This window comes from Vicugna pacos, unplaced genomic scaffold, assembly GCF_048564905.1.
Source record: "Vicugna pacos unplaced genomic scaffold, VicPac4 scaffold_17, whole genome shotgun sequence".
Lineage (NCBI taxonomy): Eukaryota > Metazoa > Chordata > Mammalia > Artiodactyla > Camelidae > Vicugna > Vicugna pacos.
In genome coordinates, this window is record NW_027328738.1 from 9,467,660 (window position 1) to 9,485,151 (window position 17,492).

General features: G+C 45.7%; 1 protein-coding gene across 2 annotated transcripts in view; it reads right to left on the reverse strand.

Annotated features, from left to right (window-relative positions):
• Positions 1–2,028: 2,028 nt before the first annotated feature.
• LOC140692803 (uncharacterized) overlaps positions 2,029–17,492 on the reverse strand; it is a 42,556-nt gene continuing 27,092 nt past the window's right edge. The window contains exons 6-13 of one of the 2 annotated variants that reach the window (XM_072957075.1): positions 17,172–17,236; positions 15,522–15,643; positions 12,383–12,422; positions 11,836–12,243; positions 11,083–11,174; positions 9,457–9,583; positions 8,923–9,009; positions 2,029–4,044 (exon numbers count right to left, since the gene is read on the reverse strand). In XM_072957075.1, coding sequence (XP_072813176.1) covers positions 2,483–4,044; positions 8,923–9,009; positions 9,457–9,583; positions 11,083–11,174; positions 11,836–12,243; positions 12,383–12,422; positions 15,522–15,643; positions 17,172–17,236 — 2,503 coding nt within the window. In that variant the 3' untranslated portion in view covers positions 2,029–2,482. Of the gene's footprint in view, positions 4,045–8,922; positions 9,010–9,456; positions 9,584–11,082; positions 11,175–11,775; positions 11,787–11,835; positions 12,244–12,382; positions 12,423–13,289; positions 13,526–15,521; positions 15,644–17,171; positions 17,237–17,492 lie in introns of those variants that run through there. The other variant, XM_072957076.1, reaches the window with a different exon arrangement.

Here is a 17,492-nt window from a genome sequence, read left to right on the forward strand (position 1 = left end):
GATACTGTGAAAGTGGGGAAAACAAAGAGATCTGGGGTTCTCTACTGTCACTTGTTATTTTATAAGGACATCAGGTGCCTCAGGGCTTCAGTGGAAGACCTCATGAATGCATATTTACATAAAACACACAAAGGCAGGAAACTCAGGTTAACGCAAAGAAAGGCGCTGTGGACTGCAACACGCCACACGTTCGTTCCAGGAGAAAACGTGTTGTGTAAGGTAAGAGGTGGTATTACAAAAATTGCATCTTAAATACAGTGGTTGTTTTTTTAACACGATACTATGGCATAAGTGTAATGTGAGTACTGTGCAACCTGGAGGAAGTCTGCACTTCATGAAAGGTGACTCCACGACAGCAAGGTTAACTATCATGAGGAGAAGGGGAAAGCAACTTCTTGAAGAAAACACTCAACAAGAAAGCCCTGAAGATGCCAGCAGCCCAGGTCTTTGCCCCCCCAGTTCCCCAGGTCTTACTGACATCCAGATGAAGCTGCATGGTCAGTACGTGTGCAAATTGATATTCACGGCACCAGAATTTCTATCAGCTTTTCTTCATCTAGCTCAGGAAAACTTCCTGTGTGAGGCTGTCCCGTGATTTTTTTAGGAATATCCCCAACGTTAAGATTTGGCGATTCTGAGCCTTCATTTTTAAGTAGCTCCTACTACCAACAAATGACCAGTATTTGTTAAGTACTTCGTTGCATGTGTGCACAAAAAAGTATTTTCAATTTTACCAATTTCACTCTGTATCAGTTACTTCTACCTTTTTACTCAAGTCTAACTTGACTACTTATTTATTCATTAATTCCACCAACATATACCAGCCACCTACCTACCATGTGCAAGGCACTGAAGAAAGAAACAAAGCAAGATGAAACATCAGCTCTCAGAATACGGTCTTAAATTCTGAGAGTGGAACGCTGTGGCCATTAAGTACAGTAGTATTCTCACCTGTTCCTATGTGCATTTCTACCAGTTGTCCTTGTATGCTGTTTGGGACCCCAGGAGCTCAGATCCTGTTCAGTAATTACTGCATCAGTGACGGTTTCCACACCGGCGCTTTTTCCAGTGAAGCTTCCCCCCATCATGGGAAGAGTAATCCCTGTTTTACTCATGTGTATGAGGAGGACCTATTTCAATCTTTCCTTTGAAACCGGTCATTTCAGTTCTAGTTTCTTCTTAAGAAATGACAGGCTGCATTTTGCTTTTTTGGTCAAGCCACTCGTATTTTCTTAGGTAAGCCAAGTCCAGTATCATTTCAGTTACAAATGTTACCTATGCATTCTCTTTCCTCACCCTTAAGTCTTGAATTTCCCCCCTGGACCACTCTGTGCACTGAACTCAAACCTACTGTCCACGACTTATTTTTTCCCATTACTTCCTTGTCTTAAGATACGGGGCTGCCCTTGGTGACCCACTTTAGCAGGTTCGGTCTGTGACACACTGGCTAAGATCATGCCCTTAATTTTGTTATCTTTCGTTACTTTAGAAAACCTTCTGTGGCTTAGATCAGCTGTGATTTTCAGCACTCTAGGTCCTGGGAGGATCCAAGTAGGCAGTTTGGGCCATGAGCACAGCAGCACTCAAGAAACGTGCTTCAGTGGAAGCAGTGGACTTAATAGTGAAACAGTCCAGGGGGAACCTTCAGTTATGAATTTAGGAGTCAGGTGGTGGCAGGAGGAAAGGAACTGTGTTATTCCTTCCTTCCAGATGACAGCTGTCAAAACCTAGTGAAACTAAGACTAATGTGCTTTAAAGATAAAGCCTGAGTGTTTAATTTTTGCCTGTTTGATTAAATTTGTACATGTCTAAGGGTCATATACACAACATTAGTTTCTCTATCCTAACGTCATCTTTCATCAAGCCTCCTTTAATACTTCAGTATTTAAAGGAAAGTGTAATTAAACAGTGGTCACATAGAAATCTTTAAGATATTTTCAACTTTTCTTTTTTTTTTTTTTTGCAAACCTACTGGCTCCACGTGGCAGTCATGGCCTCATTGGAAAAGAGAAGCAAAGGTGAGGAGGGGACCCTTTACGTACTTAAGGCTTCAAGGCTGGGAAGAACCAAAGCCTGAAAGCAGCCTTTTCTTTTCTGTTACTCCCGGATTACTCTCTAGGGTGAAACCTCTACTGGGTGGAAGCTTTCCCAAGTTACACTCACAAGGCCTCATTAAGACGTACCTGAAATACAGGTACGACGAGTCGATGAGTTACGGGCTTTTGAGGACCCTTACTTCCCTAGGGTTTCTTTCTGGAGTGAATTAAACTGGTATCAAATAAAGGTTAAGCAGTAAATGTTTTCTTCTTAAATTTCACATTAAATTTATATAGGTTACATCCTCGTTATGAATTCTGATGCTTCTGCTGAGTGATAACTAACCTATATTGCACTTCTTTTGAATAATGTTTTTAACACATAGGACACAAAATAAAATCCAAGTGCTTAAGTTTTCAAACTTAGATGAAGTCTCCCGTATCCGTTAGTTTCGGTGTTTGGCACCTGTATGAACACGCTGGTGCTGAATGAGGTTTGTGCTCTGGGTGAAGATTTTACCACATATGTGGCATCCATAGGGCTTCTCTCCTGTGTGAATCCTCTGGTGTTGAATAAGGCATGTTCTCTGGCTAAAATCTTTATCACATTCGTTACACTTATAGGGCCTTTCTCCCGTGTGAGTTCTCTGATGCTGGTTAAGCGACGAGGAGTAAATAAAGGCTTTGCCACATTCATTACACTTATAGGGCTTCTCTCCAGTATGAATCCTTTGATGCTGAGTAAGGTTTGCGCCCTGTCTATATGCCTTCCCACATATATTGCATTTAAAGGGCTTCTCCCCATTATGAATCCTCTGGTGCTGAGTAAGGTGCACACTCTGGTTGAAGGCTTTCCCACACACACTGCACTTATACGGTTTCTCTCCAGTGTGGGTTCTGTGATGCTGGGTAAGGTTTGCACTCTGGCTGAAGGCTTTCCCGCATATGTTACAGACATAGGATTTCTCTCCCGTGTGAGTAGTCTGATGTTGAATGAGAGTGGAGGAATGAGCAAAGGCTTTCCCGCATTCGTTGCATTTGTAACACTTCTCTCCAGAATGAATTCTCTGATGTCGAATGAGGTAAGTACTCTGGCTAAACACTTTCCAGCACTCATTGCATTTATACGGTTTCTTTCCCGTGTGTATTTTTTGATGTTGAAGGAGGTGTGTGCTCTGACTGAAGGTTTTCCCGCACTTGTTGCATATGTAAGGTTTTTCTCCCGTGTGAACTCTCTGGTGATTAATCAGAGATGGGCTGTGGCTGAAGGTTTTACCACATTCTAAGCACCTGTACGGCTTCTCTCCGGTGTGTGTCCTCTGGTGGATGGTGATGTGTGCACGCTGGCTGAAGTCTTTGCCGCAGTCATCGCACTTGTAGGGCTTCTCGCCGGTGTAGATCCTCTGGTGGATGGTGAGGTGCGCGCGCTGGCTGAAGGCCTTCCCGCACTGGTGGCACTCGTACGGCTTCTCCCCAGTGTGCATCCTTTGGTGGGTGATGAGGGAGGAGATGTGTCTGAACTCCTTCCCGCACTCTTCGCACTCGTGGGACCTCTCTTTGGCGTGGCTGCTTTGGTGCTTGAGGAGGGATGGGTATTTCCTAAACTTTTTCCCGCACACGTTACACTTGTAAGGCTTGTCCCCAGGGTATATTTTTCCTTGCACGATACCGTACGAGACGTGACTGAAGGCTGCCCGGCCCTTGCTGTACACGGAAGTCTTATCATCTGACTGGGTACCAAACTGTATAATCAGGTTGGAATGCTTTTCAAAGTTACTTCGATATAGGTCATATTTACTCAGACACCCTCCTGCAGGAGCATCTTCCTGTGAAAAGACTGCCTTCAGACCGAAGTTCCTGCTGCTGGCGGGGATTCTCCTGAAGGCCGCTGGCCTCTCCGACCTGTCATACTCGTAGGGCTCTTCCAGCTTGACGGTCTTGGTTCCACCCTTTGTGAGTTTAGAAGTATTTTCCACTGAAGTACAGTCTTGGGCTTTTGCTTCCCATTCTGAAATTTAAAAGAATTATGTGTGTATATATACATATATGTTAAGTTTGCCTCTATTTGGAGAAAGGGAACTGCCAAAGCAGAAACAAAATAGTAACATGAATAAAATGCCTAAAGACTATGGCTCTGACAACCTCATAGCATGGTCCTTGAGGCTTGGGAAAGGAACACAAAGGGGCAGAACACAGGACTAGATTTGCAGAAGAGGGGAGGCCCCTCACTAGTCAACATGGGCACAGAGTTAACAGAGTAGCTCAGGTCAGGTGACAGAGCCAAGAAGAGAAAACAGACGGCAAGGCTGTGGGATGGTTTGAGGTGACTTATCACACAATCACGTACAATCGTATAAACTGTAATTCACATGATGGGTTCACAGAGCAGGCAGGCTACCCCACTCCTCCTCCCAACCTACTCTGCGCAACCCTATGTGATACTCTGAAGGCAATTTCATGGAGTGGGTTCCACGCTTAAATACATCCAGTAACTCCTACAGCCTAAAGCAATGATTCTCAAGAGAACAGTCCCCAGACCAATGGTGTGAGCACTGCTGTCACCTGTGAGTATGTCAGGTGACTGGGCCCCTCCCATACTGAGTCAGAAACTTCGGGGGTGGGGCTGAGTCCTCCAGGAGGTTTGGGATCAGTGACTTAAAGAATAAAAGTTGAAGAAAAGAAAAAGTTCAAAATACCTCCACTGGGTATCCAGTCCTCAAATAATCTAGTCTTTTCTATTCTACTCTGCCTTCTACCACACCTCACATTCAGCTAAAGTTCAAAGTTATCCACGTAACTTAAAACTACATCCTCATAATTGTCTAAATTGCCACTAACTCCAGACTCTGGGCCTTCTCCTATGATACGTTCTCCAAGTATTAAAAAAATACTCATGGGGAGGAGGGTACAGCTCAGTGGTGGAGCGCATGCTTAGCATGCACGAGGTCCTGGGTTCAATCCCCAGCACTTCCATTAAAAAGTAATAATAACAATAATAAATAAATAAACATAATTACCTCCCCTCCAAAAAAAGAGAGGTACTTATGGCCCAGCTCACTTTTCTCCTCCTTAGAATCCTAAACTACAGACTAGGCTGAATCATACAAAATCGCCCTTGTTTTGTAGGCCTATATGGCTGAGTATCAGCAGTTTTATGTGGTTCAACCTAATATAATATTGGGCCCACAGCAGAACTTGGCCTTATGTTATTATTTCACAACTTTGTGTGTTTCTTCTATTTCCAGCTCAGATGCAAACTCTGGAAATGGCTTCTGCTTCTGCACTGCTTGCAGGTCTGGGTACGTACGCGGGTGAGGGGAGGGAGCCGTTCTTTCATTATGCTTCCGTGAACTGTCTGAATTTATGAACTACTTTTATTACTTTGATTCAAATAGAAAAATTAGACACTAGAAAATGCCTAGGAGGAGGAACGTTAAATGAGAAAAAGCAGTACCGTTAACTAGTGTGAAAACTCATTAAACTAGACTATGTTATGAAAATGCAACAATGAGATTACAAGTTTTAAAAGATATTTTCTGATTTTTGATAAATTGGCTGTATTTCTTTAATTGTTATTTAGTACTAGAAATGTTGTTATATTACTTTTTCTATAGGAAAAAAATTTTAAACAACTCTCTCAAACCAGGATTTATTACTCCTCCCACAAAAAAAAAGAGAATGCTAATGGACTGTGTGGGTGGGTGTGTATACACACAAAAATGACGAGACAGTACCAGAAGCTGAGCTTAACTTTCACATAATCAGAATCAGTCTATGACAGAGGGGGATGGCTCAGTGGCAGAGTGCCTGCCTAGCATGCACAAGGTCCTGGGTTCAATCCCCAGCACCTTCATTAAAAAATAAATGAATAAACCTAATTACCTCCCCCTCCCAAAAAGCAAACAAGAATCAGTCTATTACAGAACCATCCATATACTTGAGAAGGAAGTACTGAAGTTATAATTAACAAGTGTTAAGTAGCAAGTCTGAATGATGACCACGAAGACATTGCTACCGTAAGCTTACATTTCTAAACCAAATCAGTTTATTGGTAATTCATGAACTGAGATGATTAAGCAGGGCTTAAATTTGTGTACATAACTAAGCAGAAAGGAGTGATTAGAAGAGTTAAGTATCTAACAGTGGTATGATATTTCTAACAGAAGAGATCAGTGCTGATCAGGTGGTCAAGGGATGCTGGATGAGGTGGGTAGGTCTGGTTTGGGCTGAACCTGAAAGAATGGCTGGGTCCCTATGACGGACAGGACCATATCAAGTTCTGACACAGGAACGGACACCAGAGACCAAGAATACTGCTCTGTCTGTGAGTCATGGGCTTCCGTCCCCCTAAGTATGACTGATGAGACGCCCCACCCAAAGGTTCAACTCATTGCATGTCTCTAAGCTGGTAAGAACATAACATCCCCGGAGGCCACAAATCAGGCAAAAGCAGGAAGACTGGACATAGGCAGAGCAGAAGGTGGCTGAGAACCTCCTCCCTCCTGCTGATGACCCTCAGCTTCCACTCGAGGGTGCAGGGGGCCTAGGAGAGGAGGCTGGCAGGAGTCCGCACACTGTGTTCAACCCCACATAAGGACAGGCTAGAGAACAAACCAAACCCCCCAAACCTCACCTCTGCGGGAGAAGAGGAACTTGCTTTTCTCAGTTCTGCTGCTCTTTGGTGGGAGCAGAATCTCCCCCCAAAATACATAACCATAAACTGCCCCGCTTGTGGGTTTACAGCCTTAATTTAACCTGAGTCATCTAAAAACTCAAGTGGTCCCCGGCGGGCAGCACCTCCAGGAAGCCGGTCCTGACCCCAGCGCAGGCTTGCTTCCACCATGCCATGTGTCTGCCTGGGGTTCAGGGTGTGCAGAGCTTAGTGTGCTATGGGTGTATTTCGCATCACTCTGCCAACTAAAGCAAACAGACCATAAGTTATAAGAATTAGCTTTTCCAGTAGTATGACCCTTACAATACCTGATGACCAGATAAAGCTAACTTTTTAAAAAAGTGAAGCAATTCACTCTAAGGTAGCATATTACATGGCCATTATTGTTTAATTTACTGTTAATCCTGTATTCCAGCATCAGTGTTGGTAGATATACTAGAAGTCAGTGCCTTAAATTGAAAAAAAAAAGGGAATAAAAAAAGCAAAATGCAAAAGAGTACTGGGTACTTCTTTCATATACAGGAGATAAAAGAATATATTTATGATTTATCTCTGCAGAGAGAAACACAGGAAGGACAAACCAGAAACAAAGGAACATGGTTACCTACAGGGAGTGGCTGGGGACAGGGCAGAGTGTAGACCTTTCTATACAGGTTTGACTTCTGAACCATGTTAATGTTTTTACATACTCAAAAATCTAAAATTAAATAATCAAGAAATAAGAAAATACTGAAACTGAACACAGATGGAATCAAACAAGCTTAACTGTCTATCAAACTGCTAAGATAACCAGAAGGGAAGAATTCAAGTAACTTCTGCACCCAGTATCCTGTGTGCCTTTAGTGGAATATATTCTAAGGACATGAAGAAATTCTGAACTTTGCCTAAGCAGTTTATTTGAGTGATAGTGCTATAATTCTGAGACCATTTTTGTGTGTATTATGTGACAGAGAAAATGAGTAAATATACTGATGTTGGGAACCAGGTGATTCACTGCATGAGAAAGGAAATACAAGATGGATACGGGAAGGGACAAGATGGGCTCTTGCGGTGCTGGACCTGAACGAGAGCTGTCAGTATGAACTCGTGACTAAAGACGTCCACAGACACACACACACGTCACAGCTCTATCTACTGAACAGATGTTGGAGCCACGGTACCCAGAGCAGTGAGTGCCCTGTCTGCCCAGAGCCTGGTTTCTCATTGCTGATCCCCATTAATGAACCACTGTTCCCTAGAGAAATTCCAGCTCTAAGCTAGGTAAGAGGTGAGCCTAAAGACCATGCCCTGCCAGAAAGCAAGGAAATGCTACAAGACTAGAGGGACGTCTCAGAAGGACACAGGACTTGCTTTGAAAGGCTCCCCCTGCCCAAATTTGTGACACTTGAGCATCAAAACCCCCCCCCAACACCTGGAATTAAAGCACTAATAACACATTGAATTTTAAAGAATTCCATGAGACCGCAGTGATACATACACATAAAAACGGGGGCAGAGGAGGGACAGCTACTCTTTACAGATTAATCACTTAGAAGAAATGGTGGAATTGAAATCACCATTTTGCAACCAGCAATGTAATAAAGCCAGGATCCTCAATGGACCTCACATGAAAGGTCATCGGGGAACAGAACAGTCACGTGGCCCTCAGGTGTCAACCCACAGATTACAACACAGGTGCAGGAACTGGGTGGATGGGGCACACAGCTGGGGGACTTGTCTGCATAAATCTGGCTTTACACAGTCTTACAATTTTTGATCTTGTGATCAAAAGATGTTATCTTGTTAAATAATTAGAAGATTTTAAAAAAGGAATGAGTTAGGAGAGTGGAGGCAGGGGGCTACAGGGTTTTGTCAGCAAACAGAATAAAGGAAACGCAAAAAGAAGTTAAGACGGTTTGAAATTTAGGATTTTAGGGGACACTCACGTATACTTAAAAATAGAGGGAACGAACACAGTGAAAGCCCCCAACAAATTTCCAAGGGATGGAACCCCGGGGTTGAGGAGAAGCAGAAAAGGTGTAAAAATGATGTCTGGAATATCTCTTCCTGAAGACGGTCTCCGTGAGGAAGCAATGCCAAGCAGCTCAGTGTTCTTGACAGGCTCAGGCGTCTTTGTGCAAAGTGACCTGGCCACGTTTAAAACCGACTTCACCACACGGAGGCTAATACAGGCTCTTAACCACAAAGAATCCCACCTGCTGGCTGTTCTCTCACCTGGACTGGGGCCTTCTAAAATTTCTTTTATCACCATCCATGGTTCTTCCAATATGGGAATCACAGTTGGTCTGTACACTGTAAGTCCTGTTCAGGAGGAAGACAATGAGTTTTGTCCTGGAGCTAAACAGTTGTTCAAATTTTATTACCTGACTTCTCATCCACGAGGATGCACGGACCTCTATGTGAAAAGAATGGCTCACGGACATGAGCTAATGGATTAGGTCACTGTCCTTTCCAGAGCTGGCACAAAAATTCCCTGCCACCCTGGAAGATATGTGCATAGAGACCATGGGATGGGGGGGCAGGGAACGGGCAAGGCACAGAGTCGGGGTGGCCCTGGGAGGCTGGTCATCATAGTTTCTGATGACCTTCCACTTAGAAACCTTTTGTTTGGGAAAAGAGATTAGAACTTGGCCATTTCTGTGCCTGGACAGGAGATGCACGCTTACCTCTGTGCCAGCCCATTTTTAACAGCTGAGGAAAGAAATACTCTGGTGGGTTTGCTTGGGGGGTGGCACGGATGATGCTCACCCAGAGAAACCATGTTCCAGTAGTTCTGCAACGTGACGGTCTTGTACAGCTCCTTCTGCACAGGGCGCATGAGCTCCCAGTCCTCTGGGGTGATGTCCACGGCCACGTCTGTGAATGTCATAGATTCCTGTAACAGCAAACGTAACTTCACTTGGTTCAAGAACTAGCAGGAAGGGGACAGGGATGGCACAGGGGCGTGTGTGGTGAGGACCACAGAGCCTTGAGCTTGGGAAGGCCCCTAAAGTCTACCTAGTCAACACCTTCTCCCAACATATGGATGAGCAGATCTGAATGGGACATCCTAAAATGAAGCAGAATTTATCATTTCTAGTGTACGCATGGGTGGCTCCATCTTAAACAATGAACAGATTTAAACACAGATGACAGAGAGCTGAATGGCTCTGCTTTTCAAGTGCTGCCTGACGAATTAATTACATGCGTTATAATTTGAAATTTTAAGACATCCTGTGCACCCTGTGGTGGAATGCAGAGCCCCTCCTTCCCTCCTGAAATGAAACTGGTACCAATACCCACACTCAACTGCTGTCCTAGGTACATCTCAGTCTGGCAAAAGGTGCATCATTCTGCTCTTCTTCCCTTTGTTAAAAAACATTTCTTGATTATTCTCACGTTTTTCAAATTAAAAAAAAATTTTTAATTAAAAAAATGATATTGGAATTTTGAAATCACATTCAAGTTTATAATTTAGGGAGAACTGACAGATTTACAATATTCAAGGCTTCTTTCATGTCCTATAGAATGACACAGGACTGCAAAATTTATACTATGTTTAGTTTTAGTTATTTTAAGCTTGGGGGCTAATACTGCGAGCGGAATCTTTTATTTCATTTTCCCATTGATGCGACTTTTATGTCTATGTAAGAAAGTGAAAACTTTTTGTACGTCATTTTCCATTGCAGTCACTTCACTCAAACTTTCTATTATTGTTCCTAACAGTTTTTCCCTCTTCTCAGGTTTTCTGGATAAACATTCATATCTATAAATAATAATTTTACTCTGGTTACCAATTTCAGACCATGTCTATTTTTTACAGTAAACTTTTAAGATGGCCTGAGTTGCTCTTCTTTAAAATAACACAGACTTGTAATCAACAGTAACACCAGTAACACATGGCCTTGAATTACCTGTTAACAAAGAAAAATGATGCTGCAACTAGTGTTTAATCTCACTGTGACTTTCCTGATCACCTCCTGAAATCCAGGCTCGCAGGTCTCACAATATTTAATCCTCACCCACCTAAGAGGAGTTGAGAGGTGAGTGGCTCAGGCTGCGAGCAGTTAAGTCTTGCCCCAAATCACAGGCTCAACAGCAGAACCAGGAACCAAACCTAGATGCACCTGGCTGTGGAGGGCAATCCCTCAGCCCCTCTGTGCTACTGCTGCTCACAGCCGCAAAGTGAGGAAAGGGACATCAGGGGAAGCAACGGACCCCGTTTCTTACGCAGGGTCTACACCCACCTGAACAGGCCAACATGACTTACGGGGGGAAAATGGAGGCTCGGGTGCCTATTAGGACTTCTGGGGCCAGAAGTTAAAGGGCCAGGTTAGAAAATGTCCTCACACATGAAGACGGAATTTTCAAGCCACAGAAGAAACTGACACTCACTTTGGTCACCAAGTCGTTCAGCCACCCTCCTGGTCTTCCTTTGGGGTCTTCCTCTGGGATCTCTTGCCAAAGGGTAGAGTTCTGCAGAGATGCTAGGGAAGAGAAAGAGTTCACAGTGGAGGTTAGCCCTTTCTGAAGAGCCGAGGAAACTCTTCACCAGTCGATGCCTACATTTTCTTAAAGTGAGGAGTCAGAAGAAAACCAGAAACAGCATACCCACTTCAAGGAACCAGAGGGAAGGGTCAATGGCTTATCCTAAGACATCAGCACAGGCTTCAAAAGCAAGCCTGCTCTGGGACTCTGAAGAGAATGTACCAAATTCACAACGTTCTTCTAAATCTTCACACAACATAAATTCTGGGAGCTGTCTCTTAGTGGAAAAAAAAATTTCTCTGGACACTTTTCTACCTGTTTGGAAGTATGTTACCATAAAATCCAAGTCAAAAAGCAAACAATGTATCAGCAGAATGGTTCAAACCTCTGTAGAGAAACTTCCTGAGGGCTCACCTGGGGGGAACTTGGTTGTGTCTGGTCCCAGTTTTGTGACACATGTGGCTGGGTTTAGAGAATGTGTGTTTGTTTCTAAGCACGCAGTAGGAGAAAGCCATGGGGGGGAGGTGCTCAGGTGAAGCCCGTTCTCACCCACTCACTGACCTCCATCCTCCTAACCCCTTCAAAGGGCTGCTCTCTGACATGATGGCTCTCTCCTCTGACCACCCAGGATTCCTCCCCTCTCTGCCTGACAAGCCTTACCTTCTTCTTCCTCTAGAATCTGAGTCAAGTCCTCCACCAGAGTCACCACTTCCTCGCCGCTCCTTGGGTACTGGGACTTCACCCAAGTCCTGACCTCCCCGGGCAGGATGGTCAGGAATTGCTCCAGAACCAGCAGCTCCAGGATTTGCTCCTTGGAGTGAATCTCAGGTCTCAGCCACTTAAGGCAGAGCTCTTGGAGCTGATTCAGTGCCTTTCGAGGTCCAGCCAGGTCTGGGTACGGAAAATTCCTAAAATTCTGCCGACAGGTCTCAGTGTCCCGCAAGAGCCTTGAAGCGAGGGTTTCCTTATCCACACCACGGGGTCCGCTCTGAGCCCTGTCTGGCTTCCACATGAAAAGAACTTGGGCGCATGAAGAACTGGTCATCCTCTTACTCGGGGTGAACATTGCTACAGGCAGGAGGGTCAATCTGTCTATAGCCTTTATTTCTCTGGGAGTGAGCCAAGTGTGTGAAGTTGCATGCTAGAGTCATAGAGACACTTTTCAAGAGAACAGAGTCAAGGCAGGGTTGGCAGCAGCCTAACTTACAAATTCTGGGCCCAGAACTTGCCGGGATGGTGAATAGACCCTGAAACACAAGAACAGACCGCAAGGTCGAGAATTTCTGGCGCTCTCTGCCATACACACACACAAACAGAAGCAGACAACCCAGAGTGTACAGATAAACACAGACTTCACAGTGGTCTCCTTCCCTGAAATCCTCCGACTTGTAAGACAAATGCAACCTGCCGGGGCACAGGTTGGGACAGCCATAAAAGGTGGGGGTAGAAGCAAAGACTTGAACCCTGGGCAAAATGTCAGATAAAACTTCTAACTTGTTGAAACAGAAATTAAACATTCGTTTACACAAAATATTTTAGTCAACAGATTATACAGAAGCTTTAATGACTGAACTGGTTCTCAGAGACAACAGAGCAAATCTGTTACTCAGAACAAACTGGGAGGAGAATTTCTTCTCCTTTAAGTGCTCAAGGTTCCCAAGGGAAACGGTCAAGAACTGAGGGCGAGCCGCTGATGCTCTTTGGACATTAACGCCAGCCTGTCCCAGGTCTCCACTCCCTGAGAGCTTGGGCTGGAAACAGGCAGAAGAGACCGGTGCGGGGTGAAGTCTCTGAAGATCTTCTGCAGGACACAATTCCTCATGAATACATTTGAAAACAGGATTCCCAAAGAAAACCTCTTTTGCATGCCTGGTCTGGAGGAGAACCGACACCACTGGTCCAAGGGCTCCGGCTCCGATCCCTCCTCCACCCCGTCGAGTCCTCTGAAGCCGGCTGCTCCCCAGGCCTGCAGGGCGGACGCGCCCCCTGCCTCCCCTGGGCCCTAGGCGGGTCTCCCTAACTCCGCAGCCGCAGGGCCGCAGGCCGCTGCGCCGGGACTGCCCCGCAGCGTCCACCCCGCAGGCCGCCCGCGACATCCTCACCTGCAGCCAGACCTACGGACGCGCAGCCGAGCGGCCCGAGAGGCCCCGGGCAACAATGGCGGCGGGCGCGGGGCCTGCGTGGCGGGCTCGCTCCCGCGCTGCCGCGGGGTCTCGGCCCCGCCACGTCCCGCCCCGGAGGGCACGGCGCCTCGGCCGGAGCCGGCTGTCCAGCCTGGTCCTGGGAAGCCCGGCCCGGGACCCACCGCGCCCCGGCTTCGCCGCGACCTCGCCTCGGCGCCACTGCGCATGTGCCCAGGCCTCCCCGCCCCAGCCGCGGACCGTGGACCCGTCTCCATGGCAACCTCCTCCACCCATCACGGGGATCTGCTTGCCAGCGGCTACGTTCTGAGGGAACCATAAAGTTTCCCTGGGCAGAAGCACGACTGGGGGGAGGTCGGGGAGCTACAGCATCTGGGAGACGGGGAGCCGGATAAGGGGCGGAGATGGAGCCTCGCGCTAATCAACCAGAGAAAACGCGGTGCCGGAGTTCCTAGAGGAAGGATGGGCAGGGAAGCTGCGGCTCTTAAGGCAGAAAGCTCCAAAGTGCTGGTTCGGGCTTTACTGCTCATAGCCATTCACTGCTCAAGGTTTTGAGTCCCTCCTCAGGAATCTGATCCTGACACTCTCAGATTGGAAAAAAGAACAACACCTAGCATCATGTTGTTTGTAAGAGACCCAAAACATACATAAAGTGCATGAAAATAAAAGGATAAAAAATTATTCCAGGTGTTCCCATTAGCTAATGCTGTCTTGGCAAACTGCCCCAAAACTTAATGATGTTAAAGAATAAGCATTTTGCTACTATGTTCTTGGATTCAGTGGGAAAGGAATTTGGAAGGGGAGCCGTGGACGTGGCTCTCCTCTGCTCCATTGTGCCTGGAGGCTCAGTTGAGGTGATTAGATGGCAGGGAGGGCCCACTTCCAAGATGTCTTTTTCACTCATATGTCTCCTGGTTGGGCTGAGATGGCTTAAGGATGAGTGCCTCATGTGGCCTTTTCAGCATGAAGGGCTCAGCTGGCAGCTGAGAGGTGGCTCCCCGCTCCAAGAGCAGGTGTCCTATGAACTAGAGAAGCTCCATGGCTGACTATGACACAGCCTCAGACGTCGCATAGCGTCACTCCCGTCATACTCTTGGTCAAAACCGTCACTAGTCTGTGCAGAATCAAGTGGAGGCAGATGTAGACCCCTCCTCAGGATGAGTGGAGACTCAGAGTCTTAATATTACACCCTAGGCAAGTTTGAACAACAAGACAGTTGGGTAGCATGATGGTCTTTGATGTGTCAACCCCATCCCCTTCTATTCAATCAAATCCTAATCTAGGTCGTTTGTAAAGTTGTTTTGTAGGTGTGGTTAAAGTCCATAAACTCAGCTGAATTAATCAAAGGAGATTATCTTAGATAAGTTGGAGGGTCTGAATGAATCAGGTGAAAGGCCTTAAAAACAGAACTGAGGCTTCTTTGATGAAGAAGCAGCTCTGACACAGCCTCCAGCCCACCCTTCCTGACAGACTTCCCTACAGATTTGGACCTTGCCTAGTCAACATCCACAATCGAGTAAACCAATTCCTTCCAGGAAAATTCTCTTACAATCTACATTTCCCTCCCGTCCTCATCATTAGATCAGTAATGAGGGTCAAGTCACCACAAAACCCAACAAGGGAAGTGCTGGGCTTGATAAGGGAGGAAGGGGACTATTCAGGTGCTGCGGGCCCTGGCCAGTCTGTATCGGTAGGAACCAGGGGTACAGGGGTCTGAATCCCCAGAATGCTGGAGCAGGGAGTGTAGAACATACAGCTGAGTCCTGGAGAGTTTATTGAAAAGGTGCATGCTCCTGTGATAAGGATTCGAACACTCTGGCGAGCATGCCAGGAGATGCTAACACACTGCTAGATGGGCTTTTGGAGGCCTGGAGTAATAGATGGCTCCACCCTGAACAGAGATGCCAGAATTGCTTGGAAAGCAGTGAAAAAAAAGGTGTTAAGAGACTCAGAGAAGTGAGCAATCCAGGACAGGCAGAGGATGTAAGGCTGGAAAATGTACCAGCTCTGTTTCATTGGGAGGCCAGAAGACCCGCTGCTGGGATACAGAATGTGCTGGTGGGAGGGGCACCAGCATCCCAGGGAAGCACAGTGGGGGCTGTCCTCCGCAGGCTGAGGCTCATTTAACCTCGGAAACAAGGACCACATAACGGAGCAGTAAGGTCAAAGTGGAAGGGGTGTGGGAGACCGGAGGGAGCTCTTTACCTTCAGACAGCAATGGAGACAGTGGAACAAGACGCCTCGACAGGCACGACACGGGCAGGGCTCGGTCTGTACCATCAAAGGACGTAAAGGCCGGATGATGGAGAAGTTGAGGTTAACATTTGCTGACCAAGAAAAAGAGGAAAAACACAAAGTAATCAAAATAGGATACAAAGTGAAGACATTGCTATAGATTCTACGCAAATAAAAGATGTTATAAGAGAGTGCTGTGGACAATGTACGCCCACAAGTTTAGATAATTTAGATAAAACGGAAAATTCAATTTCAGTGATTCAGCAGGCGGCCGTCTTCTGAGCACTGCTCGCCGCTGGCCACAAGAGGGCGCGCGAACCCGCCCTTTATGACGGCCTACCGCCACTCTGGAGCGCATGCGTACTTCGCCCGCGGAGGGGGCGCCGCGTCCACGTGGAAGAAAAAGCTTAGTGTCCGCTTCTCGGCAGAAGCTTCCACTTTCTAGACTGTGCCGGTGTGTCTCATTCTTTACTTTCTCATGTAATATTTTATCAGGACTTATTTTACATCCATAGCCGTTTGTTGAGGCGTTAGAACGTCGTTCTCATAACGTGAGGGAGTATTCCATAAAATTCAGAGAAAGGAGGCATAGACAGCAGTGAAGGAACGGACAGAATGTCGGCTCCTTCGATCCCAGTCCGAGCTGGAAGTGTAGGGGGAAACAAGCGCCTCCCGAGACGTGCTTTCATTAGATTTTTAATGTTTCATTTTACCTATAATGCTAAACTATTTGAAAACAGATTGAAAAATGGCATAGTAGGGGTGTTAAAAAATCTCATTAAATTTTAAGTTTACTTGATTCAAAAGAAGACTTACAAATTTACTGCCTGGCTTTACTGGACTCAAACTCATCAATAATACCTAAAAATATACTTCTTACCTCATCTTGTTTTCACTTGAAATAACTGACATGTTTGGCAATTTCTCACGACCCAGTAACAACCTTAAATAATTTTTCACTAATTTCAGTTTTTCTCTAGAAGGACTCCGTTGTGACTGCAGTGGGCTATTTATCCCCAAAGACTAATTAAGAAACTTTCTTCATTTTTATGGGTAGACAGCCCACATGTTAAAACATCTGTGTTAGATTTTTCAAATAAAGGAAAACGAATGCTTTAAACAGTTTATTGCAAGATGGGAGGCACGCTTACTTAAGTTGTTTCATAAAGAGCAACCCTGAGCCCAGCAAGTATTTTTTTTTTTTTGGTGGAGGTGGGGGGGCACTCTCCACAATTCCTGGGGGACAGCCCAAAGAGCCAGTCTGGTCTCTGGTCACCACTGTGAGACAATTTCACTGGTAGTAAATCCTTTGGATTGTTTCCCACAGAACTATCATGCCCCATTGGACCAAGGAGAAATTTTGTGCACTTTGCCACAGGAAAGAATGTGGTAGTGTTCTTCACAAAGACTCTCAGCCTCCGCGGGTTGCTGGGGGCTTTCTGGATTTAGTTTGTTAATCCAGCATTTCTCCCATAGCCTTGTCATTTAAAGAGTTATTTCCAGTCCATAGAGACAGAATGGACCTGAATAAAAATTACAAAACCAAGCCCTTTATTAGATACTTAACAAGTTAGCCTTAAAATTTTGAAAACATCTTGAAAAAATGTCACAATCCCATACCTGTGTTTAAAGTGGGAAGTCTCCCTGCCAGTCTCAATGATCTTCTTCTGCAACATGGCTCTGAGCTATGGGAGAAAAATACATCCACACCTGTCCTTCCTGGCTGACTTTACATAAAAGGAAAGACAAAATTGTATCCAGTGGTCACAATGTTTCTTCTCAAGAGAAGTGATCACAAGAAGACAACACATCAAAGAATATATTATCAGAGATTCCAAGGGCCATTATAACTGCCTCTGGGAGTGAAGAATTCTGCAAACTTCGGGCAGATAGAATGTTACTTGGTGTCAGAATGAGTGTCGTTTATCTTTGCCTGTGATT